The sequence below is a fragment of the Macaca thibetana genome, chromosome 16, assembly GCF_024542745.1.
Source record: "Macaca thibetana thibetana isolate TM-01 chromosome 16, ASM2454274v1, whole genome shotgun sequence".
Taxonomy (NCBI): domain Eukaryota; kingdom Metazoa; phylum Chordata; class Mammalia; order Primates; family Cercopithecidae; genus Macaca; species Macaca thibetana.
This window is the reverse complement of record NC_065593.1, coordinates 18,293,753-18,321,747: the sequence shown is the minus strand read 5'-3', so window position 1 is coordinate 18,321,747 and position 27,995 is coordinate 18,293,753. Positions and strand designations below refer to the sequence as shown.

The 27,995-nt window shown below is 43.9% G+C and overlaps 1 protein-coding gene across 8 annotated transcripts in view; it reads left to right on the top strand.

The window, feature by feature from the left end:
- RAP1GAP2 (RAP1 GTPase activating protein 2) overlaps positions 1 to 27,995 on the top strand; it is a 276,444-nt gene that overhangs the window by 203,857 nt on the left and 44,592 nt on the right. For all 8 annotated transcript variants that reach the window (XR_007720507.1, XM_050765818.1, XM_050765815.1 and 5 more), the window contains 4 exons: positions 14,601 to 14,679; positions 15,492 to 15,545; positions 19,321 to 19,404; positions 25,820 to 25,920. Coding sequence is in view for 7 of the 8 variants with exons in the window: in XM_050765818.1 (XP_050621775.1) it covers positions 14,601 to 14,679; positions 15,492 to 15,545; positions 19,321 to 19,404; positions 25,820 to 25,920 (318 nt within the window). In the remaining variant the exon portion in view is untranslated. The remainder of the gene's footprint in view (positions 1 to 14,600; positions 14,680 to 15,491; positions 15,546 to 19,320; positions 19,405 to 25,819; positions 25,921 to 27,995) is intronic.

Genomic DNA, 27,995 nt, shown 5'->3' with positions numbered 1-27,995 from the left:
GTTTCTTATCAAGAAAGGAAGCAATTTTCTCTACAGAGGTTCATTTGGCTGGAAATCATATTTGTAAGGCATGGAAGAGTCAATTAAATAGCAAGAGCCAATTTTCTGAGGGGCTAATACCTGGATCTCCATCTCCAAATAGGATTTCCAGCTAGGTGAACCTCTGTGAAGAAAATTGCTACCTTAATAAAATTCAGACCAAGATTGGGTAGGATTTTTGAATAAGATGGTAGTGGAATACAAAGATCTAACCCCCCCTTTCTAATAGTGTATCCTACATTAGGACTGGAAATGCTGCTTTGGGGCTGGAAGCTAGAGAAAGATGCCAGGCACACAACACATACTTTGACGGTTTTTCTTTTTTGTTTTGTAATCTATGGGAAAGTTAGGACTAAAAGTAGGTGAATATTGAGAGTTGAACCCCAGTTTCCCTTCCTTAGAAAGCAGTATCATGGCCAGGTACAGTGGCTTACGCCTGTAATCCCAGCACTTTGGGAGGCCAAGATGGGTGGATCACGAGGTCACGAGATCAAGACCATCCTGGCTAAGACGGTGAAACCCCCTCTGTACTAAATATACAAAAACAAACAAACAAAAAAAACAAAACAAAACTAGCCAGGGGTGGTAGCACGCACCTGTAGTCTCAGCTACTCAGGAGGCTGAGGCAGGAGAATCACCTGAACCTGGGAGGCAGAGGTTGCAGTGGGCCAGGATCATGCCAGTTGAGCCTGGGCAACAGAGTGAGACCCTGTCTCAACAACAACAACAACAACAACAAAAAAAAAAAAAAAAAAAAGAAGAGGAAAGCAGTGTTGTATGGGAATATATGCAGTTGGAGATTCTAGAAGAATCCTGTCCTCTTTAGGAGTGAGAGTGAGCCCTAGAACAGCCAGGGATCTTTCCACATAGAATAATGTTGTGGTCAACAGCATTTGAAATCAATGCCCCAGGAAGCCCAAGGGCAAGCTCAAATGTGGCTCTCCCAGATAGAAAGCTAGTGGGTAGGGTGGTGATGAGAAGCCGTATACCAGCTAAGAAGTTGGGCAGTCACATCATGTACTTGGAGTGATTGCCAGGCCAAATTGGAAACCAGACATAAAAAATTGGCTCCACGGTTTAGCAGCTTTGCCAGACACAAAGAAGAAATTATCCAGAAATGAAATTCCCCTGCTGGCAGTGACTACTGTCCAAACTTCTTCCTCATTCCCCATAGACTTCTGGATTTTTTAATTGATGTACCAAATTTATAACAAGCAGCGCTCCAGTCTAAGATCTAAGTATTCTCACAGCCTGTGTGTGCCATGAGAGTAGCTAAGAAGAATCTACCCACAGTTTGGAGACAACAAGCCTGTGTGGATTTCTTCTGTTTCACGTTTGGATAGAAAGAAGAAGAAATTTTATGGGTTTGTAAAAGAAGAGATTCTGCATCTAAAAAAGCATAAACTGGTTAGAGAATAACAGAGTTTTAGAAAGTATTTACTTTTACAGAAAGCCAGGTAAATTTGAGATATTTATTAACTTTGAATTTTCCACAAACCTCTAGAAAAAAAACACACTAAGAAAGGAAAGATAGAGTGAGCATCAGAATGGGAGAAAATAATTACTGGTTAAGTTAGGGAGATAATAAAAGAAAACTAAAAATGGTCAAAAAGAATTTTAAATAGTATATGAAGCAGTAAAAAGCAGAATCTACTTTGTAGAAAATCCAGTTATTAATATGGGGAACAAGTTTAAGAAACTCTCACATAATTCAAAGGAAACACAACAACTTTAAAATAATGAGTGAGATTATGATGAATATGGAGGGTAGTGAGTAGGAATTACACATGGATAATTGATGTTGTTAAGCTGATTGAAGACTTAAATCTGAAAATCAAAATGACTCACCCATTAACAGACAAAGTCAATGAAAGGAAATTAATTGCTGGATGTACTTTGATGAAAATTTAGTATTTCATAGACATAAAGTTACTAGTAGAATGGAAGCATTCCAAATAGTAAAAGAAGACAAAGAAAATACACATGTAGAAAAAGAAAATAGGCCGGGCGCGGTGGCTCAAGCCTGTAATCCCAGCACTTTGGGAGGCCGAGACAGGCGGATCATGAGGTTAGGAGATGGAGACCATCCTGGCTGACACAGTGAAACCCTGTCTCTACTAAAAAATACAAAAAACTAGCCGGGCGAGGTGGCGGGCGCCTGTAGTCCCAGCTACTCGGGAGGCTGAGGCAGGAGAATGGCGTGAACCCGGGAGGCGGAGCTTGCAGTGAGCTGAGATCCGGCCACTGCACTCCAGCCTGGGCGGCAGAGCGAGACTCCGTCTCAAAAGAAAAAAAAAAAAAAAAAAAAGAAAAAGAAAATAAAGGAATAATAAATAAATATGATAGAAGTGTGAGTACATATGTAATGATAATAAATATAAATGAGTTAAATTCCATTGTTAAACAACAAAGATTCTCAATTTGGGCCATCTCTCCAAAAAACCTACACATATTGATCTATATTTTATTAAAGAAAGTCAGAATATTTGAAAATTGTTAAGAAAAAAATTAGAAAAGCCAAATACAAAAAGAAAGCAGGAGTGGCAATATTAATATAGAAAAGTAGAATTCAAGGCAAAAAAAGCAATCAGTGTGATAAAGAGGGCTATTATGCATCTTTTCATAAAAGGTAAAATCAATAATGAAGATATTTTATATTGTCAATAGTATATATTATAACATAGTATATGTATATGTACTTACGTATGTAATGATGGAAAAATTCACAGAATACAATTGTAATGGTAGATTTTTAACACACATCACTTGACATATCAATACTAGAGTTAGAAATTATATTTATTCATCTTATTAATGTCAATTATATACATATTTTTCTATATATATATATATATATATATCTGTTTCTGTATCTATCAGACTTTGATCCTCTAACAGATGTTGCTTCTTTTCAATTGCCTTTGGAACGCTTACACAAATTGACTACATAGTAGATCAGTAGTTTTCTGTGGACCTGCTACATCAGAATCATTTTGGATCTTTAAAACAAAGTAAAACAAAGCAAAAACAAACAAACTCAAGAAACAAAAACCAAAACCTAGACTTCCAGGCTCCAACCCAACCATTTGAAACACACACACTAAATAAATAAATAAATAAGATACGTAAATATGTGTGTGTGTGTGTGTGTTTTTTTTGAGATGGAGTCTCTCTGTGTTGCCCAGGATGGAGTGCAGTGGCGCAATCTTGGCTTTTTGCAACCTCTGCCTCCCAGTTCAAGCGATTGTCCTGCCTCTGCCTCCCAAGTAGCTGAGACTACAGGTGCATGCCACCATGGCTGGCTAATTTTTTTGTGTTTTCAGTAGAGACGGGATTTCACCATGTTTGCCAGGCTTATCCTGAACTCCTGACCTCAGGTGATCCGCCCGCCTCTGCCTCCCAAAGTGCTGGGATTACAGGCGTGAGTCACTGCATGTGGCCTAAATATATATATTCTTATTTCTTTCCTTATTTCCATAGGATTCTATAGAATTCTGTAACTTGCTTCTCTTAACAATATATCTTACAGATTTTTCCATATTAGCATATAGAGAATGTCTTAATGTATTTTACTGCTGCATACTATTCCATTGCATGGATGTGAAATAATTTATTTAATACATCCCCTGGGCCAGGCATGGTGGCTCGCACCTGTAAGTAATCTCAGCACTTTGGGAGGCCGAGGCAGATGGATCATCTGAGGTCAGGAGTTCAAGACCAGCCTGGCTAACATGGCAAAACCCTATCTGTACTAAAAATTGAAAAATTAGCTGGGCGTGGTTATGTGTACCTATAACCCTAGCTACTTGGGAGGCTGAGGCAGGAGAATCACTTGAACCCAGGAGACGGAGATTGCAGTGAGCTGAGATGGCGCCACTACACTCCAGCCTGGGCGACAGAGCGAGACTGTCTCAAAAAAATAAAAAAATAAAATAAAAATAATAATACATCCCTTGTTAATGACCATTGCCAATATTTTGGTAACACAGTAATGATTAAATGAATAACCTTGTGCAGACGTCAGTTTTTATGGATTATGATGGTTTCTCAGATGAGATAGCTAGGTTAAAACATAACTGCATTTGTATTTTGATAGATAATGTTAAATTACCCTTTGTAGGGGCTATATAAATTCGAACTTTCACCAGCAATGTATCAAAGTGCTTTTTATTCCAAAGCCTCTTCAGTAGAATGTATTGTCAAACACTTGGATTTTTGCCAATCTGATAGAGGAGAATAGTATTTAGTGTTGCTTAAATTTATAATCTTAATATGAATCAGTTGGACATCTCTTCATATATTTAAGAACTGCTTCTATTTATTTGCTGTGAACTGTCTGTTTGTAAGCTTTGCTTCTTTTTAAATTGGGCTGTTATTTAAGATTCTATTTTTTAAAATCTTGGCTAGGCACATTGGCTCACGCCTATAATCCTAGCACTTTGGGAGGCTGAGGTGGGAGGATCACTTCAACCCAGGAATTCAAGACCAGCCTGGGCAACATAGGGAGATCCCATCTCTTTAAAAAAGAAAAAAATTAGCTGGGTGAAGTGGCACACACCTGTGGTCCCAGCTACTCAGGAGGCTGAGGCAGGAGGATTGCTTGAGCCTGGGAGGTAGAGGCTACAATGAGCCATGATTGTGCCACTGCACTACAGCCTGGGTGACAGAACAAGACCCTATTTTTAAATAAATAAATAAATTAAATCAATCAATCAATCAACCTATGTAACTAACTTACTTGTAGGTAATTATTGATAGCAGCTATATTTAGGAACTTTTGAACCATGGAGTAAACCTAAATACATTTCAAAGAACAAATTCTCTGCTGGATGTATTCACCTTCAATTTGATGATAAAACTAGCAATTAATAACAAAATAATGATTTTAACAACCCATTAAACCACTCAGAAGTAAACAGTCCCAATACTTTCTTAAGGAGCTGTTTTTTTGGAGACGGAGTCTCGCTCTGTCGCCCAGGCTGGAGTGCAGTGGCGCGATCTCAGCTCACTACAAGCTCCACCTCCCGGGTTCACACCATTCTCCTGCCTCAGCCTCCCAAGTAGCTGGGACTACAGGCGGCCGTCACCTCGCCCGGCTAATTTTTTTGTCTTTTTTAGTAGAGACGGGGTTTCACTGTGTTAGCCAGGATAGTCTCGATCTCTTGACCTCGTGATCCGCCCGCCTCAGCCTCCCAAAGTGCTGGGATTACAGGCGTGAGCCACCGCGCCCGGCCTCTTAAGTAGCTTTTAGGCCAAACAGAATAGAAGCTGCAGTTACAGAATATTTATAAAGTAATGACATTTATAAGATTATACTTAAAACCTTTGGGTTGTATTCAAAGCAATCCTTAGAAGAAAATTCATTACCTTAAATGGTTTCCTATTAAATAAGAAAAAAACTACCGGGCGTGTTGGCTCAGGCTTGTAATCCAAGCATTTCGGGAGGGTCACTTGAGTCCAGGAGTTCAAGACCAGCCTAGACAATAGAATGGACCTCATCTTTACAAAAATAAAAGTAATAGTAACACAGTAAAATAAAAATAAGAATGGTACTCATGAGTTGCTATTATTGTTAGCATCTTCTCCATGTCTCATTTTCCTCCTCTGTGAAATGATGATGGGAGCATGTACCTTGAAATTATTGAGTGCTTACGTGTCCTGGTGAGTGAGGACCTGACATGTTGCAGCTGCTCAGTAATGGTGGCTATTATTATTATTATTACCAATATTGTTACCTAAAGAAAGCCAGAGGAAGGAATTCACAAAGATTAAAGCAGAAATAAATAAACTAAAAATAAAAAGAATTTGAGACTTGATACACCTAGGTTTCTTTTGGAAGAAGCAATAAGATAGGTAACTAGCTAGTCAAATATAGATGAGAAGAGAAAATAAGAATATACAAAATTAGTCATAAAAAGATGCATGACCACAGATGTGGAGATTAAATGATTACTAATGGATGCTGTGTTCAACTCATGCTATTAAATTGCTTCTGTTTCTAATTTTATTTGAAATTTTATTTGAAACAGATGCCTTTCTAGGAAAGTTTGCCAGACGTAACTTAAGATGAGGTAAAAAAAGAAACCTGAACAAACCAGTAACTGGAGAAGAAACTGAAAAAGTTCTCAAAGAATTATCTCTTCAAATGTTTCTAGATCTAGATGGCCTTGCAGGAAGGTGTTTTAAACTTTAAAGGAACAGATTTTATGTTATTTAAACTGTTCCAGAGAAAAGAAAAAAAGAAAAATATGGAAAGCTTCCCAATTAATTTAATAATGCTTAAAAGATCTTTATAGGCTGGGTGCGGTGGCTCACGCCTGTAATCCCAGCACTTTGGGAGGCCAAGGTGAGCAGATCACCTGAGGTCAGGAGTTCATGACCAGCCTGGCCAACATGGTGAAACCTTGTCTCTACTAATAATACAAAAAAATTAGCTGGACTTTGTGGTGCACACCTGTAATCGCAGTGTGCCAAGATCGTGCCATTGCACTCCAGCCTGGGCAACAACAGTGAAACCCCTTCTCAAAAAAAAAAAAAAAAAAAAAAAGATCTTTTTGAAAAAAAATCAGTGAAATGAGATACAAAAACAAAGAGGTAGGGGCCAGTATTCCTTATGAATATAGAAATCAATGTTCTAAATAAAATGTCAGTCTCAGAAGCTCAAATCTAAGTAGACTATGAAGAATAATTCACTATAGCCAAGAAAGAGTTATTTTACGAATGCAGGATGGTTAATATTAGGAAATTCATTCAGTGTTTGTTTACCTAAGGCTTCATATATGCCAGACTTTGTCTAGTTGTAGAGACACTGTGAGGAATGAGTTCTTGTGACTTGCCCATAGAAGGCATTCAGTCTAAATGCACTGCATTTTAGAGATTCTTGTTTCTGTTCTCCGTCTTACTCATCTTCTTAGGAACATGGATCACTATAGGCTAGTGAGAGTGATGCGAGGGGTAGGTGGTGAGGGAGAACTGAAGGGAATGTGGAGGGTGTGTCTGAGTGTGTGTAGGGTTGATAAATGATGCTAGAGAAGTAAGAAAAGGCTAGATCCTATACCGATGATGTTTAGGAGCTCGGATTTTATCCTAAGAGTCATAGGAGAGGTACTGAAGGGAGAAGGTCATGATCAGATTTGCACAGTAGAATGATCACCCTGGCGCCGGGCACGGTGGCTCACGCCTGTCATCCCAGCACTTTGGGAGGCCGAGGCAGGTGGATCATGAGGTCAGGAGTTCGAGACCAGCCTGGCCAACATGGTGAAACCCTGTCTCTGCTAAAAATACAAAAATTAGCTAGGCATGGTCGCGGGCGCCTGTAATCCCAGCTACTCGGGAGACTGAGGCAGGAGAATTGCTTGAACCCGGGAGGAGGAGGTTGCAGTGAGCCGAGATAGTGCCACTGCACTCCAGCCTGGGCGACAGAGCGAGACTCCATCTCCCAAAAAAAGGAAATAAAAGAGAATGACCACTCTGGCTAGAATAAGAAGAATGGCATAGAGGAAAGGCAAGGCCAGAAGCAGGAAGGTGAGTCAGGAGGCTGCTGTGATGAGCCAGGTGATGATCACAGGTGATGATCCAGACCACCAAGACTGCCTGATGCAAAGGCCGCTAGAGCTGTGCTAAGCACCAGCCATGATGGGGACTGAACCAAGGTGGTCTGCACTGCGAGTACAGGAAAGGAGGTGGAAAATTCCAAAACACCTGGGAAAAACCCAGGAAGACATTCAAAAACGCCAACAAGTGGGAGATGAATTTACTGCAGATGAAATTCAAATAATGGTCCACTTTCAAAATGACTTAAATATATTTAAGATCTTAATAAGATTAAAGAACGAATAGCATCCGTAAAATGGTTCATAAATTGTGATGCAGACAAATGAATCAAGATCTCATGGTTGTAAAAGTAAAACAGGCTGGGCGCTATGGCTCACGCCTGTAATCCCAGCACTTTGGGTGGCCAAGGCAGGTGGATCACCTGAGTTCAGGAGTTCGAGACCAGGCTGGACAGCATGGCGAAAGCCTGTCTCTACTAAATATATAAAAACTAGCCAGATGTGGTGTTGGGCGCCTGTAATCCCAGCTACACAGGAGGCTGAGGCAGGAGAATCACTTGAACCTGGGGAGGTGGAGGTTGCAGTGAGCCGAGATCACACCGCTGCACTCCAGCCTCGGCGACAAGAGCAAGACTCCATCTCAACAAACAAAAGGAAGACTGTAAAATTGTTGGGAGCTCAAGCAATAATTGTAGAAATAAACTTAACACATGGGATACAATCTAGTCTGTTTAAATAATGAATTTATGAATCGGAAGATAGACCCAAGGAATTCCTGCAGAACTCAGCACAGATCGAGAGATGAAATATATGAAAAAGAAGATATGTGGATAATAGACTGGGAGGCCCCAGCATTTGTCTCAAAGACATTCCAGAAGCAAAGAATAGACTAGTGAACAAATATCCAAAAAAGTATTAGCTGAGAATGTTTCAGAATTGAAGAAAGCACACACCATGCTGCTGAAAGTGATTTAAAAACAAAACAATACTTCCACACATGTTGAAGGGAAACATCAGAGATAAAAGATTTTAAAAATTTAAAAAAATTTAAAAAGCTGTCTGAGGATACAGGCAAGATAATCTATGATCTAATGAGAACTAGGCTGAGAATAGATTTCTCCTTATTCATGATAGTTGTTAAAGACAATGGGGCAATATCTTTCAAGTGTTTAAAAAAAGAAAGAAGGAAAATAACCCTCAACCTAAAATTCTATACCTAGAAAAGCCAAAGACAAAGTAAAACTGCTTTCAGACATAAAAAAATGAAGGGAGTGTCCCACTCGGGCTCTTTCTGAAAGAATTGCTGAAGGATATACTTCAGTCAGAAGAAAAGAAAAACCAGAAAAGATTTAATTAGAAAGTGACAAGAAATAGGTAAAGTATGTTGATACATTTAATTACTGACGGTAAAAAGTGGGTTTTCTTTTGCATGTTTAAAAGGAGGTTTGAACTAAATTTATAAACTGAAGTAGCAAGGACAATGGGAAGGAAAAAATGTTCAGTGGATAAAAGCATACTCTGTTGTTTCTTATTTATGCCCCTCAGGAGAGAGAATACAATCTTAGAGTTTGATGAAAAAAATATAAATAGATGTATTGGAAGATACAGAAATACAGTCTATAGCAAATTAGTAGGAGATCAAAAGAGGATTAACAAAAAGAAAGCAAAAAAAAAAAAAAAAAATTCAATTGTAGGTAGGAAAGGAAGAGAAAAAAGGAAAGAAAACACAAGGAATAGAAAATATAAAATGATGGTTTAGAAATAATTTCAGGCCAGTCATGGTGGCTCCCGCCTGTAATCCCAGCACTTTGGGAAGCCAAGGTGGGCGGATCACCTGAGAACAGGAGTTTGAGACTAGCCTGGCCAACATGGTGAAACCCCGTTTCTACTACAAATACAAAATATTAGCTGGGCATGGTGGCCTGTGCCTGTAATCCCAGCTACTCTGGAGGCTGAGGCAGGAGAATTGCTTGAACCTGGGAGGCGGAGGTTTCTATGAGCCAAAATCGTGCCACTCTATTCCAGCCTGGGTGACAGAGCAAGACTCCGTCTCAAAAAAAAAAAAAAAAAAAAAAAAAAAAAAAGAAATAGTTTCAGATACGATAGTCATTGCAATAAGTATAAATAGATTAAATTAGCCTATTACAATACCAGCCTATCAGATTGAATTAAAAATATAGCTATATTCTACTTACAAGAGACATACCTAAAGAAAAATGGTGTGGAAAGATTTAAAATAAAGGGATGGAAAAAGATACGCTGAAAAATACTATGAAAGTTGGCATAGCAATAGTAATATCAGACAAAATAGATTTTCAGGACAAAAGACTAGGGATGATGTACTCCTTTGTAACGTGGAATTCTTCTTCCCCACTCCTGATGTTTCCTGTGGCATAGAGGGAATACTTTCGTGTAACACCCGGGCTGTCTTTGCCCTCTTTGATGGGCGTGTTAGGGAGCAGGAACTCACATGTGTAGCTGTGTTCCTTCCCCCTTTTCGTCTTGGACCGAGCTGCCCTGAGGGTGGTCTTCTGTGCAGTAAGTCTCACCCAGCAGCCTCATGGGAGGGGGCTTGCCCTTGGCCAGCACTGCCTGTGACTGGGTGGGTAAGTTGGGCTGATTCTGGTGTTTAGTTAGACCCGTTTCATCTTCACGCTAAGCTGTGTGCTCCCACGTGGTAGTGATTTTGACTCCAAACACCTTACTCTGTTGTTTCTTTGCTTTTGAATTTGTTCAGAAACTGGGCAGGGAGTCATTCTTCCAGGTTCCCAGAGGCCTTGGCTTATGTGATAATAAAGAGGGCACGTTCTGTTCTTCATCACCCAGATGTTCTGTGAACATGCTCCGTCCACCCAGAATATCTAACAGTCATGAGCTTGTGCTTAATAACATGATCTTGAATTTTAAAAAGCAAAACGGAGAGAAATAGAAAGAGAAGTAGCCAGATACTCAGGTATAGTGGGAGATTTTGACGACATTGCTGAGAAACCAGTGGATTGAGCAGGCAAAAAATTGTGAGGTTATGGAAGACTTGAACGATACAGTTAACAAATTCGATCTTGGCTAATGTGTATTCCTGCTCTTAACAAAAGAAAAAATACCGTTTTTCAAGCTTGTGTGGAGTGGGAAAAAGTAAAAGTCCATGTATTAAAGTCAACACATTTCAAATAATATTATTTAGATTATGTTCCTTGAATATAAGACAAATTATCAACAATTAAAATACTGGAGAGGAAAAAAATCTCATATTTGGAAAGTTAAAAACTTTAAAAACATAACTTATGGACTAAAGAGGAGATCACAAAAGAACTGACAAAATATTTAGAACTACATGACAGTGAAAATACTATGTATCAAATTGTGTGGGCTGCAGTTAAAGTGGTATTTAGAGAGAGATGTATAGTTCTAAATGCACTTTAAAAAAAGATTAAATGAGTAAGTATGTAAGTCAGGAAGTTGGAAAAAGAGTAGTAGAAAAACTCTGAAGAAAATAGAAGGAAGGAAGTAAAAAAGACGAGAATAGACTAGTGAAGTAGGAAGCAAAAATAAAAAAGGATAGAGATGGTAAAAGAAAAAATCCAAAAGGTATCTCTTTGAAAAGACTAATAAGATCGATAAATCTCCAGCTAAAACTGATAAGGGAAAACAAGGAAAAGATACAAACAGGCCGGGCACAGTGGCTCACCCCTGTAATCCCAGCACTTTGGGAGGCCGAGGCAGGTAGACCATATGAAGTCAGGAGTTTGAGGCCAGCCTGGCCAGCATGGTGAAACCCCGTCTCTACTAAAAATACAACAGAATTAGTCAGGCATCTGTAATCCCAGCTACTCGGGAGGCTGAGGCAGGAGAATCACTTGAACCTGGGAGGTGGAGGTTGCAGTGAGCTGAGATGGCGCCGCTGCACTCCAGCCTGGGCGACAAGATTGAAACTCCATCTCGAAAAAAAAAAAAAGAAGAAGAAAGAAAGAAAAGATACAAATAGTATTGCAGCAGCAAAGGTGAGGACGATTACAGACAGAGAGGAAGTCTTCAGAGAATACCAAAAACAACTTTGTACCAATGTGCTTAATGCTTTTATATAAAAATATAAATTACCAAAATTGACTCAATAAGGAGTAGAAAACCTAAACATTTACCACTGAAGAATTTGAATTAGTACCCAAAGTATCCTCCTATAAAAACAGCAGGCCTAGAGATGTCACAGACTAGTTTTAGCAAACCTTTAAGGAATGAGAAAATCTCATTTAAACTATTTAAAAGGATCAGGCTGGGCGTGGTGGCTCACGTCTGTAATCCCAGCACTTTGGGAGGCCGAGGTGGGTGGATCACTTGAAGTCAGGAGCTTGAGACCAGCCTGGCCAACATGGGGAAACTTCGTCTCTACTAAAAATATAAAAATTAGCTGGACGTGGTGGCGCATGCCTGTAATCCCAGCTACTCAGGAGGCTGAGGCAGGAGAATTGCTCGAACCCGGGAGGTGGAGGTTGCAGTGAGACGAGATGCACCACTGCACTTCACCCTGGGCAACAGAGCGAGACTCCGTCTTAAAAAAAAAAAAGGGATGAGAAGCTACCTAGCAATTTTATAAGACTGCAATAACACCTTGATATCAAAACCTGGAAAGGAAAATACAAGAAAATAAAAAATAGGCCGATGTTGCTTTTGAACAGAGCTGTGAAAATCTAAATAAAATACGGTAGTCTCATATTCGTGGGGGAAATAGTCCGAGACCCCCAGTGGATGCCCGAAATGTCATATAGTCCCAAACCTGATTGCCATCAACAGAAACACCTCTGTTTATATCTTTTGCCCACACATGTCATCCTTTTTTCATCTTAACTAAGCATTTATGCACTGTGGCCATAACTTTTGCAGTTTGAGGTGCAACAGCAAAACTAGCAATAATTTTCTTTTTCCTTCTTCACAATTTCATCCGTACCATGGATCTCAGCAACCTTAGCATATAATTTTCTTTCCTAATTAAGAACTTTCACCTTTCAACTTAAAGGAGGCACTTAACAGTTTCTCTTTGTCATATCTGAAGTGCCAGCATCACTCATGGGCCTTGCACTTTGGGGCCATTATTAGTATGATAAGGGTGAGGGTGACTTGAACACAGGCAGTGAGATACTGCAACGGTCCATCCAATCACTGAGATGGCCGCTAAGTGACCGATGGGTAGGGAGCGTGTAGGGCGTGGATACGGTGGACAGAGTGAGAATTCACGTCCCAGGTGGATGGACTGGGATGGCGGAAGATTTCATCATGCTATTCAGGACAGCACAAAATTGAAAACTTATGAATTATTTCTGGAATTTCCCCTTTAATATTTTTTTGGCCGTGGTTGACCGCAGGTTACTGAAACTGGGGGAAGCAAAACCGTGGATAAGGGGGACTGCTGTATTAATAAATGGAATTCAGCCGGGTACCGTGGCTCACCCCTGTAATCCCAGCCCTTTGGGAGGCGGAGGCGGGTGGATCACCTGAGGTCAGGAGTTCGAGACCAGACTGGCCAACATAGTGAAACCCTGTCTCTACTAAAAATATAAAAAATTAGCCAGGCATGGTGACGAGCACCAGTAATCCCAGCTACTTGGGAGCCTACGGCAGGAGAATGTCTTGAAACTGGGAGGCGGAGGTTGCAGTGAGCCAAGTTCGCGCCATTGCACTCCAGCCTGGGCAACAAGAGCGAAACTCTGTCTCAAATAATAAATAAATAAAAATAAAAAATAAAAAAATTCAGGATATTAAAAACAATATGTCAGAAGTAAGTGGACTTTTACCCATGGAATCAAAAAATGGCTCAACAGAAATGTAATTCACCAGGTCAACAGATTAAAAACCATATGGTTATCTCCTCAGATGCAGAAAAGCATTCAGTAAAATCCAGCATTTTCATAATGTGCTAAATGAATCAGGGGATCAGGCTAAATTTAGACTCTCATGGTGAATCCCGTTATGAAGCAGATTTCATCCCACTTAGATTTTGAGTAAACCCAGATTTTGAAATACTAGGTTTTCTTTTCATAAAGGTTTAATTTCATGACAGAACCCAAATATATCCAGAAGCTGTGCTCAGTTCTTTGGGAGAACAGAAAAACCTACAAACAAACCAAAAAATAATGGCGACCTTATTTGCATTTCCCGTATTTCAGTAGCAGACAGATGTATCAGGCATGTTGTTTTTTGTTTTTTTGAGACAGAGTCTTGCTCTGTTGCCCAGGCTGGAGTACAATGGCATGATCTTGGCTCACTGCAACCCCTGCTTCCCGGGTTCAAGTGATTCTCCTGCCTCAGCCTCCCAAGTAGCTGGGATTACAGGCACCCACCACCACGCCCAACTAATTTTTGTAATTTTAGTAGAGACGGGGTTTCACCACATTGGCCTGGCTGGTCTCGAACTCCTGACCTCGTGATCCACCCTCTTTGGCCTCCCAAAGTGCTTGGATTCCAGGCGTGAGCCACCGCCCCCAGCCAGGCATGTTCTTTACATAGCTGCCTCCCCAGCCATACCTAAGTAGGATTCCGTTTTCGCACCATGTGAGTGTGGTACCCAGCGTGTGGTTGGCTCATCTGAGGCCGATCTGGCCTCAGAGAGTCCTGAAGCCAGTGTCCTGTGTGCTGCGATCTCAACCACCTTCCTCATTGACCATTTCTTTTCTTTTCTTCTTTTTTTGAGATGGAGTCTCACTCTTGTTGCCCAGGCTGGAGTGCAGTGGTGCGATCTCGACTTACTGCAACCTCTGTCTCACGGGTTCAAGCGATTCTCCTGCCTCAGTCTCCCAAGTAGCTGGGATTTACAGGCGTCCGCCACCACGCGTGGCTAATTTTTTTTTGTATTTTTAATAGAGATGGGGTTTCACCACGTTGGACAGGCTGGTCTCAAACTCTTGACCTTAAGTGATCCGCCCTCCTTGGCCTCCCAAAGTACTGAGATGACAGGCCCGATCCCCTGCGCCCTCACTGACTGTTTCTTAGGGATGTCCTTTTCTCTCCCGTCTTGTGCAGGTCCAAACTGAAGACGGTGCATGAGCGGATCCCCTTGGCTGGACTGAGCAAGCTTCCCAGTGTCCCTCAGATTGCAAAGGTGAGAGACCAACCAACCTGTGAGAGAAGGGGGCTTCCTCTCTCAGCCCAGGGCTGGCCTCTGGAGTGGGGTGCAGGCGCGTCCTGGGTAGGCTCAGCCCTTAGGGAAGGGGTGGCCGCTTTACTCTTTGGCCCTTGACCGCACTGATGGGGGTCCGGGAGGGCTGTGGGCAGATGCCTCTGTCTTTCTTACATCCTCCACAGCTCATCCTTGTTGCGGAGGCTGCTTAGAAACAGTATCCTCCATGAACAGCTAGTTTGGGAGGTGAGAGAAGTAGAAGGACGGGGCCGGATGTGCTGAGCGCCGTAGGACGTCCGTGGAGGGGTGGGGCAGGGTGGCCAGGGGAGCCTTCACAGCAGAGGAGAGGCCTGAGTTGGGCTGAAGGATGATCCAGATTGAGCACCCCCTTGAGTGAGGAGCCTGCGAACCTGGGAACTGAGTTAGCAAAGTGGGGTGAGCGAGACAGTCAGCTAGGTTGGTTGGACCCTCACTCTGGGAGCAGGAATGTCACAGAATTGTGCTGGATACGTTTGGTGGCAGTCGTGGGCTGGATGGTTTTTGGCCTTGTCTTCAGGCCGGAACGGAGACGAGCCTCAGGCTCTGTCTAATCCCTTCCCGCACTTTATCAGCAAACCCCAAAAAGGGTAGTTGACTTGCCTGGGCACGTGTTAGTGAGCGGCAGGCAGAATCCCGGCCCAGGCCTCCTGACCCACGTGCCTCACCCTCCCATGCTGCGTTGTCCCGGTGGGCAGAGGAGCCCAGATATCCTCTGCAGATGTCATCCTTGACCTGCGTGTTCTTCTCCCTTTCAGGCTTTCTGTGATGATGCAGTGGGACTGAGATTCAACCCTGTCCTGTACCCCAAGGTGAGGACCTTCATGCCTCCCAGCACAGGGGCCCTGCCGCTCGGCGAGGATTTGCAGACCTGTGGCTTTTTGGGCAGTTCTCTCTCATGCCTCCCAACACAGGGGCCCTGCCGCTTGGCGAGGATTTGCAGATCTGTGGCTTTTTGGGGAGTTCTCTGCATTGTAGTGGGGTTTCGTGGGGTCTCCCTCTCTCCCTGCCCACCCCTTCACAAGCTGGTCCACTGGGAACCCATCCTCAGCCATGCCCAGGTCTCCGGCCCAGTTGAGTTGGTCCCCAGGCTGCTGTGAAGGTGACAGAGGGTAGCAGTGTTGTAGCTTCTCCAGCACACCTCAGTGGTACCTCCCTGAGGCCAGTGCTGCAGGGGTCGTGACTCTGTCGCTGGCGGCTGGTGCAGATCCAGTCTGCTGTCACAGAGGGGCGGGAGGTACAGCAGGCAGACGCTCACAAAGAAGAGAAAGGCCAGACAGCTGCCCCCCGCATTGCCCGTGTTACTGCAGCTCTCAGGCCGTATGAGCCTCTGCTGCCTTCATTTATAAACCGACTGGTTTTCTGATACCAGTTTCCTTTGCATTGGTCTGATATTGACCCCAGTTCTCATATGGGAATGTGAGTGGGAAGAGAAGCAATAATAATAAACCCACTGAAGAATAATTGTGGCATGAGAGGACTTACGTCCCCCACGGACAGTGAATTGCTTGAAATTGGCTACAGGAAAAGACCCCGTGCGTCGGCTGCCTCTTCATGGGCCGGCAGGCTCTGGAGAGGGAAAATGGAAGCAGAGCCGTGCTTCTGTCTGGGTCACGCTGCAGCAGCTGAGGCCTGCTGGGGCCGGCTCTGTCTATCCTCTTAGTCCCAACTCTGACAACCAGGACCCATGAGATGAAATGTCTGGTGAGGAAGAGAGGCCCCGTCCCAGTGGAGACATCCAGAATCCCCTGGAACAAACACCTTTTTTTTTTTTTTTTTTGAGACAGAGCAAGGCTCTGTCACCCAGGCTGGAGTGCAGTGGCGTAATCTCGGCTCACTGCAAACCCCGCCTCCCGGGTTCAAGCGATTCTCCTGCCTCAGCCTCCCAAGTAGCTGGAACTGGTGGTGCCCGCCACCATGCCCAGCTAATTTTTGTATTTTTAGTAGAGACGGGCATTTCACCATGTTGGCCAGGATGGTCTCGAACTGACCTCAGGTGATCTGCCCTCCTTGGCCTCCCAGAGTGCTGGGATGACAGGCGTGCGCCACCGCACCCGGCTGGAACAAACGCTTTCAGTGTCCATGATCAGGCATGTCACTCTCAGAAGCAGGCATGTATCCCTCTGCAGGGGCTGAGCGAATGGCGGAGTCCTCTCCTGCACAGAGCCTTTCGTCTTCCACGTGCCTCTGTTGCGCTATTTTAGCATCTGTTGATACCGGGAGCATGCTACACTTCATTGAACATTTTCTCTCATTGAGACTGACCTCCCCTTTATAATGACAACTGAATGAGTGGGGTTTAACCAAACATTAAAACCCCATCATAAAGGTCTAACTTAACTACAGGTTTGGCAATTTTGGTTGTCAACTCATAGCCACCGAGAGAACCAATGGTGTTTATTTGCCCAGTTCTCTCTATCGCTTGGAAAGCCTCGGGCCTTGGTAGTAATGGAAGAGCAGCTGTATTTTCATGTTTTCTATATTTGAAGGACCGCTGAGTCTGACTGGGATGTACATCTGGCTGAGATGCGCACATGTGTGTGTTTTTAAAATTTGCAGAGTTTAGAACATCCTTTGGAAGTTCTCCATGGCCTGGTGCCTCTCCCTGGCAAGGCAGCTGTTCCTCCCCTGTGACTCACCCAGGCAGGAGTGGAGGGAGGCCCCAGCGCCCTCGCCGGGGGAGCTGCGAAGCGTCCGTTTCCCCAGACAGCTGACAGCTGAGAGCCTCCCAGAGATATACAGTGTGTGGCAACTTCACACAGGCCACAGATTCCAGCCAATAAGTTGTTCCTGGTTTGTTCTTCCTCTCGCATAACGTGTGGCTGAATCCCTCCTTTTTTTTTTTTTTTCAAACGTCACATTTCATGTTGTCACCACTACACTTCAAATCTACATTGTGCAAAGTGGCCAGAAAGCACACCACGGTAATGGACCAAACTCTGAGATTGAACCTTTCACCCCAGTGCCTTCTTGGGCTCTTTTGATACTAAACATGTTTCTCATTCAAGTGAATTGAAATGCGTTAGTTGGGTTGATTCTCGGGAGCCTCATAAAATACAAAACAAAACAAAAACAAAGATATTGCGCCATATTTGTTCAGTAATGTAATGTTTGTGTCTTTCGTAGCAAATAATTACTTCATTGAAGTTAAAACTTCCAAACATAACTTATTAATAGTCTTCAAATTCAGCTGAGATCACTCAAGTTGAAAGTACTCTGCTAAACACAGATAACTTAAAATAACTTTAACAGTTAATTGTCCATAACACCCACCAAGGTTGTTTTCCTAGACCAGTTTTAAGACGATCCATTAGTATTCCTTGCACAGGTGAAAAATGATACTCAATTTTCTTGTCTTTTTATTTTTAATGTAAAAGTTGGAAGGGACCTTCAAGTTTCAAGTGTCCACACTGAGAATCCCTCCTTTTTATTGCTGAGATTATCCCAACACTCCCAAATCTTTTCTTCCCCAATAAGCTGGTTCAGCTCTGATATTTCTGGAAGGTCATATAGCTGTTGATGATGATGGTGATGCTGGCTGCTCTGTGCTCAATTCTTTCTTGTTGAATCTTCATAACCACACATCTGCATTTAACAGAAGAGGAAACTGAGCTCCAGAGAAGCAGCTCACTCAAAGCTACATAGGTAAAAACAGTGGATTCAAAGCTGAAGTTTAGGCTGGGCGTGGTAGCTCACGCCTGTAACCTCAGCCCTTTGAGAGGCCGAGGTGGGCGGATCACTTGAGGTCAGGAGTTCGAGACCAGCCTGGCCAACATGGTGAAACCCCCGTCTCTACTAAAAATACAAAAATTAGCCGGCGTGATGGTGGGGACCTGTAATCCCAACTGCTCGGGAGGCTGAGGCAGGAGACTCGCTTGAACCCGGGAGGCGGAGGTTGCAGTGAGCCGAGACCACGCCACTGAACTCCAGCCTGGGGGACAGAGCGAGACTCCGCCTCAAAAACAAACAAACAAAAAAACCCCAAAATACCTGGAGTTTAACTTTTCTGATCTCAGTCATCACCTCTGTGATGCGTGATGGAAAATGAGATAGGGCAGGAGTCAGGTTGTAAACATTCCTTCTTTGCCTATTGTATTGGGGTATGTTCCTCCTTAGCGTGTTCTCCTCAGAGACCTCTCATTTCATGCGGAGGGGATTGACGTGTGGTCAGGAGCGGTGACTTGCTGAGAATCGCGCTGCTGGTTGGAGGTGGAATTAGGCCTACAGTTATCCTTGCTGACCAGTTTTGGGGTTCTGGCTTCACTTTTGACACCACAGATTCAACACGGGGGTCAAATAAACTGCTGGACACGTGTGCCCCCGAGCCTTGGCTGGCACATCTGGGCAGGAGTGGAATGAGCGATACAGTGGTTTGGTTCCTACTGGAGAAGCCCAAGTTCTAGAAGCTAGCTGACTCTGGAGCTGCCGCCTGACTGTCTCCTTACTATTTCTTTCCCTCCGTGTATGTGAAGGTTTCATACCCGGGGACACATTCTCTACCCAATTGGGTGCTTCTCCTTCCCTGTGCTTTCTCTCTTGCTTCCGAATTGAACAAATGTTGATTTTTTTTCTTGCCACATTTTCCAGGCCTCCCAAATGATTGTGTCCTATGATGAGCATGAAGTCAACAACACATTCAAATTCGGAGTCATTTATCAAAAAGCCAGGCAGGTAAGCAACACCGTCCATACCGGTGACCGTATCCTGTGGTTTCTCACTTAGGACTCTTTTTATCCCCACCCCGAACGCGGGAGCCCTGACCTGCGTTCTTAAGCATTTGGAATACAATGGTCCCATTTAAGGTATGAATTAGACTGGAGGTGGCAGAACTTTCCAGCAAGGCTACTTCTTACAAAAAGGTCTGCACGTCCTTAAACAGTGATGTCGTTTTTTTCATATAGCAAATTCTCACTCTTCCCGGCTGCCTCAGCTTATATGTATTTATGGGCTGCTGGTTATAAGAAAAACCAGACTAGGTCGAGGGAATGGAGGAGCATAGGCTGCTCTCTCCTTGCCCAAATTTCTCCCCAGTGGGAATGAACTTTTTCTCCCCGAACTTGAGTATTGTGATGGATGGGTGGGTGCGTCTCTTCACGACTCTGTTCCGTGACGTCATGTTGGCAGCTTGAAGTCAACCGTGGTGGAAGTATTTACTCTATGAAAATTGGCAAACACCAGGGTTTCTATCTTCCTCCTTTGGAGAGCCAGTGACTCAAAATTTGCCAGCACACCACTGCTCAGCCTGTCTTTGGTAGCACTCACAAGTTGCTTTGGAGTTAACTGGCCAGAATCATGTTTCTCAAAATGTGTTCCGTGAATGCTGGTCTGATGGTGTACTCCGGGAGCAAATGACCTGGGGAGGCATTGTCACTTGTGTGGGGACCTTTTAAAGGCTTTAAGAACCCCCAAAGTAAAGGACAATTTATAACTTTGTTGAACTTAGTGGTTTCCGTACTTACATAAACTTCCCGTCTTCCTTACCTCTTTCCTACCACGAACAATTATTAACATCCCAAGTAGAGGGGTTAACTGAACACACGGTTTCCTCACTGAGGCTCTTTGAGAGGAAAGTTCCACGCCCCTTTCATCTTTGTATCATCTAAGAGCCTCGCCTATAAATACACCTTCATATAAATACACTCCATTGTTATGTGAATTAATGAATGAATAAAAATGTTGGCCCTACTAATGGCAGGTTAATAGTATCTTCTGATGTTATCTCTTTTTTTTTTTTTTTTTTTTTTTTTGCATGATGATATCTTTCTTGGTTAGACGACACCTGATGTTCTCATTTAGAGATATTGGACCTTAAGAGACACGCGTTTGCTTAAAAATATTCTAATTAGATGACGAGTTTAGGATCTGCAAGACTAACACTGATGAATCTTATAATTTAAGGGAGATTATTCAGGTAGCTACTGTAATCATTTTCACATATTACATTTTTATTTTATATAGCTTTGCTAATAAAACCCCCTAATGAAAGTTCTTTGCTTGTGAAATTTACCAAAGCAGAGCTTGTGAGGTGATTATAATCCAATGTTCCAGCAAAGTTATAATTACTGAACATGAGCCATCCATCTCGGAGAGGGAGTCTGTGTATTGTTTATGTGCCTGATGCTGCTGTGGGGGAAAAAGCCAAGAAGATAATTTTTTTTTTTTTTTTTTTTTAAAGAACCTAGGCAGATTGTTGTTTTGCACACCTGCTTCTGGGGGACATTTAATATGAACATTTGTTGCCTCCAAGCCCTATGCTGGTCTCCAGATAGAAATGAGCTTCACCTAAGTCTTGTGTTTGCTGTGCACTGTGCCGTGCGCTCTGGGGGATACGGCGATGACTAAGACCCCTCCCTGAGTGCGTGGTCAAGCTCAAGGCCAGTATCAAAGTAATGGCAAGGCAACTCTCAGGCTGGATGTGAATCCTGCAAGAGAAGTGCGTGTCCCAGAGCACACACGCTGGATTGTTTTTCTAGTGAGAGATGTAGGTTGCCTGGAGGCAGCTGCTCTTCCACACTCTGGCCTCATGACCTGGGGCAAGTAGGACATGCGGCTAGAGTTGTGACACCTTCATGGCATGCTATAGATCAGGGATTGGCAAACTTGTTTGGGTAAAGGGCCAGAGAGTAAATATTTTAGATTTCATGGGCCTTGGAGTCTCTGTGACAGCCGCTCACCTTTGCCTTGCTGGTGCAGAAGTAGCAATAGACAATAGATAAATGAGTTGGCCTGTCTGCGTTCCAATAAAACTTTATCGATAAACACAGGCAGCAGGCCAGGCTCGGCCCCTGGGCTGCAGTTAGTTGGCCCCTTCTAGAGTGCAGAGTTTCCCAGCCTTCAGACATTCACAGACCGTATCCAGGATCCGTATCATAGCATTTGTTTCACCCTATGCCACTGTTAAGATCTTTATCACACCTATACTGTTAACTGAATATTTTCTTCAAAAAGTTTTTTTGAAACTTCCATGCATTTATTTTTTATTTTTATTTTTATTTTTTTGAGACGGAGTTTTGCTCTCGTTGCCTAAACTGGAGTGCAATGTCGCGATCTTGGCTCACTGCAACCTCCGCTTCCCGGGTTCAAGCAATTCTTCTGCCTCAGTCCCCCGAGTAGCCCGGGATTACAGGCAGCCACCACCACACCTGGATAATTTTGTATTTGTAATAGAGACGGGGTTTCACCGTGTTGGTCAGGCTGGTCTCGAACTCCCGACCTCAGGTGATCACCCACCTCGGCCTCCCAAAGTGCTGGGATTACAGGTGTGAGCCACCGCGCCCAGCCACATGCATTTATTTTTAAAGGAAATTTTATATCACTCCTCTAACTGGAAAACCAGTATCATTTATCGTGAAATGAAGGTAATTCTAAAATAAATTCTATAAAAAGCAAAATAGAATTGTTGAAATCTATCAGATTCTGTTACCTGTTGAAGGCGTGGAGCCTGAGGTCTGCTTTTTGTTGTTGTTATTGTTACAATTACCTTCTGAAGACATTCTGTTGAAGTGATTGGTAGGCTAGAGTGTTTTTGTATCGTCTGCAGCTCTTCATGGCAGCCTGTGCATGTTTGCAGAACCTCAGCTGTTTGCAGATCCTGCCACTGTGGGTAGAGCCTGTTGAACAGGCCCTGTTTGAAGCCTGTTACTGTTTGCAGAGCTCGCTACTGTTTTCAGCTTTGATTTTTACAAAATTAGTCAGGCGTGGTGGTGGGCACCTATAGTCCCAGCTACTTGGGAGTCTAAGGCAGGAGAATCGCTTGAACCTGGGAGGCAGAGGTTGCAGTGAGCCGAGATTGTGCCATTGCACTCCAGCCAGAGCAGCAAGAGCGAAACTCCATCTCAAAAAAAAAAAAAAAAAATTACTAACCTTTTTATCTTTAGGTATTTGTAGATTCACATAGAGTTGTAAAAAATGATACAGTGAGATCTCATGTACCCTTTACCTACTTTCCCCCCAAAGTAATGTCTTACAAAATGATAGCACAATACTGCAACCAGGATGTGGACATCAGTCTCTCAGCTCCGGTCCATAACCCCTGACAACCGCTCATCTGTTCTCCAATTTCTAAAACATTGTTATTTCAAAACGATATATAAATGGAGTCATATAGTATATAACCATTTGACATTGGCTTTTTTCCAGTCAGCAAGATGAATCCAGGTTCTTGGGTGTATCAATACTGTGTTCTTTTTCGTTGCTGAGTAGTATTCCATGGTATTATAACGGTACCACAGTTCGTGTGTAACCATCACCCACTGAAAGCCATTTTTGGCTATTATGAATAAAGTTGCTGTGAACATCTGTATGTAGGTTTTTGTGTGAACATAAGTTTTCATTTCTCTGGGATAAATGCTTAGGAATACAGCTGCTGTGTTGTATGATAATTATGTGTTTAGTTTTGTAAGAAACTGCCAGCTGGGCGAAGTGGCTCACGCCTATAATCCCAGCACTTTGGGAGGCCGAGGTGGGTGGATCACGAGGGTAGGAGATTGAGGCCATCCTGGCTAACACGGTGAAACCCCGTCTCTCCTAAAAATACAAAAAAAAATCAGCCAGGTGTGGTGGTGGGCACCTGTAGTCCCAGCTACTCGGGAGGCTGAGGCAGGAGAATTGCTTGAACACAGGAGGCGGAGGTTGCTGTGAGCCGAGATTGCGCCACTGCACTCCAGCCTGGGCGACAGAGCGAGACTCCGTCTGAAAAAGACTCCATCTCTAAAGAAAAAAGAAACTGCAAACTGTTTTCTAGAGTGGTTCTTCTCACCAGCAATGATCCAGTTTCTCTATAACCTTGCCAGCATTTGGTGTTGTGACTATTTTTTATTTTAGCCATTCTGATAGTTGTGTAACGATATCACCTTATGGTTTTAATTTGCATTTCTCGAATGGCTAATGATGTTGGACATCTTTTCATGTGCTTATTTGCCATCTGTATATCCTCTCAAGGGAAATGCCTGTTCATGTCTTTTGTTTTTTTGAGACAGGGTCTCACTCTGTCACCCAGGCTGGAGTGCAGTGGTACGATCTCGGCTCACTGCAACCTCTGCCTCCCAGGTTCCAGTGATCCTCCCACCTCAGCCTCCCAGGTAGCTGGGACTACAGGCACGTGCCACCATGCCCAGCTGATTTTTGCATTTTTAGTAGAGACGAAGTTTCGCCATGTCGGCCAGGCTGGTTTTGAACTCTGGACCTCAAGTGATCCGCCTGCCTTGGCCTCCCATAGTGCTGGAATTACAGGCGTGAGCCACCGCACCTGGCTGTTTTCATGTCTTTTGACCATTTTCTAATTGGATTTTTTTTTAACTGTTGAGTTAAAAATATTTTTTAAAATAACAGCTTTATTGAGCACATCAGCATAATTCTCATACCGTATAATTCATAGTTATGTAATTTATATCTCAATAAAGTATACAATTCAGTGGTTTGTAGTGTAACCACAGAATTGTGCACCTGTCCTCACTACAGAACACTTTCATCACTCCCAAAAGAAACCCCACACTCACCAGCAGTCACTCCCCATCCCCCTTTCCTTTAGCTCCTGCCAACCCTAATCTAATTTCTGTCTCTATAGATTTGCCTATTCTAGACCTTTTACAAATGGAATCATAATATGTGGCCTTTTGTGTCTGGTTTCTTTCACTCAGCGTAATGTTTTCAGGGTTTATCCAGGTCGTAGTATGTATCAGCACGTTGTTCCTTGTTTATGGCCAGATAATATTCCATTGTGTGGATAGCCCACATTTTGTCTATCTATTCCTCGGAAGGACATTTGGGTTCTTTCTCCTTTAGGGCTATTACGAATAGTGCTGCTATTGATATTCATGTATACATTTTCTGTGGACATGGACGTGTTTTCATTTCTCTTTGGTATATACCTGAGAGTGAAGTTGCCGGATCCGGCAACTTTGGTTTATACCTCATATACAAGTTTGGTATATACCTCAGAGTGAAGTTTCTGGATCCTATGGTGACTCTGTGTTTCGCCTTCGGTATATGCCTGGATCCTATAGTGCCTCTGTGGTTAGCCTTTGGTATATGCCTGGATCCTATGGTGACTCTGTAGTTAACCTTCAGTATGTGCCTGGATCCTATAGTGACTCTGTGGTTAACCTTCGGTATGTGCCTGGATCCTATAGTGACTCTGTGGTTAGCCTTCAGTATGTGCCTGGATCCTATAGTGACTCTGTGGTTAGCCTTCAGTATGTGCCTGGATCCTATAGTGACTCTGTGGTTAGCCTTCAGTATGTGCCTGGATCCTATAGTGACTCTGTGGTTAACCTTCGGTATATGCCTGGATCCTATAGTGACTCTGTGTTTAGCCTTCGGTATATGCTCGGGAGTGAAGTTGCGGATCCTATGGTGACTCTGTGGTTAGCCTTTGGTATATGCCCGGGAGTGAAGTTGCCGAGTCATATGGTGACTCTGCATTTAGCCTTTTGAGGAACTGCCAGACTGCTTTCCACAGTGGCTGTGTCATTTTCCATTTTCAGCAGCAGCGTGTGATGGTTCTGGTTTCTCCACACCCTCACCAACACTTGTTATTACCTTTTATTGCCTTTATTTTTCATCGTGGCCGCCCTAGTAAGTGGGAAGTGGTATATCATTGTGGTTTTGATTACTTTAGAGTTTTGAGAGTTCTTTATATTTTCCTTTCTTTTTTTTTTGAGACAAGGTCTCACTCTGTCACCCAGACTGGCGTGCAATGGCATGATCTTGGCTCACTGCAACCTCTGCTTCCCAGGCTCAAGCAATTCTCCTGTCTCAGTCTGCTGAGTAGCTGGGGTTACAGGCACCCACCACTATGCCCAGTTACTTTTTGTATTTTTAGTAGAGATGGGGTTTCACCATGTTGGCCAGGCTGGTCTCGAACTCCTGACCTCAAGTGATCCAACCACCTCACTCACTGCTGGGAGTGAGTCTCCACCAGTCTGTCCTCCCTCTGCCCCAGTCCCACCGAGGGCAGCTACGGTGGATGTGCTGGGAGATAAGGAGAGAGGAAGAAAGGGACCAGGTGTCTGGGCAACCATATTCCTTCCTTTAGCATCACAAAGGATTTTTCTAATTCCTGCCCTTATTCCTGTTTCTCTTTCAGACCCTGGAGGAGGAGCTATTTGGGAACAATGAGGAGAGCCCAGCTTTTAAGGAGTTCTTGGACCTGCTGGGGGACACGATCACACTGCAGGATTTCAAAGGGTGGGTTTTAGCCAAGTGACAGCTCTAGTTCCATCAACAAGGGCACTAGAGGAAGGGCAAGGGGCAGACAGCTCAGTCCTCAGGGAGCACGTGAGAGTTAAAAACACACAAGCAATGAGGGATGGCTTTCCAGGATCTGATCACTCACTGTATTCCTAAGGAATCAGGGGTCCAAGGAGTGATCCAGTGTGGCAGATTTCCCTGAAGGCATTCACGTTTGGCCCCGTACTTGCCTTCCTACTTACCTTTGGCCCAGACTGAGAATGGGAGGAATCCACCTTCCCCGTCACTCACCTGCCAGGTGTGTGGGAAAGGGAGCCCCATGCAGTTTTGGGGGGAAATGACCTGTTTTGTTTTATTTTTTATTTTTTTATTTTTGGAGACAGAGTCTTGCTTTGTCTATGCTTTTTTTTTTTTTTTCTTTGAGACGGAGTCTCACTCTCTCACCCAGGCTGGAGTGCAGTGGCGCGATCTCGGCTCACTGCAAGCTCCGCCTCCCGGGTTCACGCCATTCTCCTGCCTCAGCCTCCCGAGTAGCTGGGACTACAGGCGCCGCCACCTCGCCTGGCTAGTTTTTTGTATTTTTAGTAGAGACGGGGTTTCACCATGTTAGCCAGGATGGTCTCGATCTCCTGACCTCGTGATCTGCCTGCTTTGGCCTCCCAAAGTGCTGGGATTACAGGCGTGAGCCACTGTGCCCGGCCTGCTTTTTTTCTTTGAGACGGAGTCATGCTCTGTCGCCAGGCTGGAGCGCAGCGGTGCGATCTCGGCTCACTGCAACCTTTGTCTCCTGGGTCCAAGTTATTCTCCTGCATCAGCCTCCCAAGTAGCTGGGATTACAGGCGCCTGCCACCACGCCTGGCTAATTTTTGTATTTTTAGTAGAGACAGGGTTTTACCATTTTGGTCAGGATGGTCTCGATCTTCTAACCTCGTAATCTGCCCGCCTCGGCCTCCCAAAGTGCTGGGATTACAGGCGTGAGCCATTGCGCCTGGCCCAGTCTATGTTTTTTTAAGTGGGTAGTAAGATAGAACACTGGGGCCATTGCTTGGAAAACTCTGACCCTTGATTTTCCTTGGCCAAGGCCACATTTGGGATGAGTCCAGACCTGGCCAGCCTGTTTTGTCCTTGGTGGCTGGCACATGGCTCCGGGTCCCAGAATGCCTCACTCCAGCAGCCAGATTGACATGAGCTCCTCACATCGGGTGTGAAAATACCTAAACCAGAGCCTGGCACGCAGCAGAGGTTCACTAATCGCTTTCTTCCTCTGCTTCCTTCTCTATCCTTCCTCCTCCTTTTTCCTTTCCTCTCTTCCTCCATCTTCTCCCTCCCTCAAGGTCATCTTGGCTGTCTGGAGTCAGTCACACCCTGGATAAAACCCCCGCTCCACCACTTATGAGCTCTGTGACTTTGGATAAGTGATGTGACCTCTACAAGCTTCAGTTTCCTCACTGTAAAAAGGGAGATGAAGGGCCAGGCGCAGTGGCTCACGCCTGTGATCCCAGCACTTTGGGAGGCTGAGGCGGGTGGATCACGAGGTCAGGAGTTCAAGACCAGCCTGGCCAATATGGGGAAACCCCGTCTCCACTAAAAATACAAAACACACACACACTAGCCAGGTGTGGTAGCGTGGACCTGTAGTCCCAGCTACTCTGGAGGCTGAGGCAGGAGAATCTCTTGAACCTACAAGGCGGAGGTTGCAGTGAGCCAAGATTGCGCCACTGCATTCCAGCCTGGGCAACAGAGGGAGACTCCATCTCAAAAAAAAAAAAAAAAAAAAAAAAAAAAAGGGAGATAAAGATAGTGTCAGCCCTACAAGGTTTTGGGGGGAATTAAGATAAGATAATGCTCACCAAACACTTAAGCAAGTGCCATGCACTGGTAGTCGTTATTGTTATTGTTCTTATTTTGCTATCTTTCATTGACTTTGAGATGCTATCATTATAAGACAGATTCTGTGACAAAATGTGAAAAAATGACCAGGGATGGTGGGTCACACCTGTAATCCCAGCACTTTGGGAGGCCGAGACAGGTGGATCACCTGAGCCCAGAAGTTTGGGACCAGCCTGGGCAAT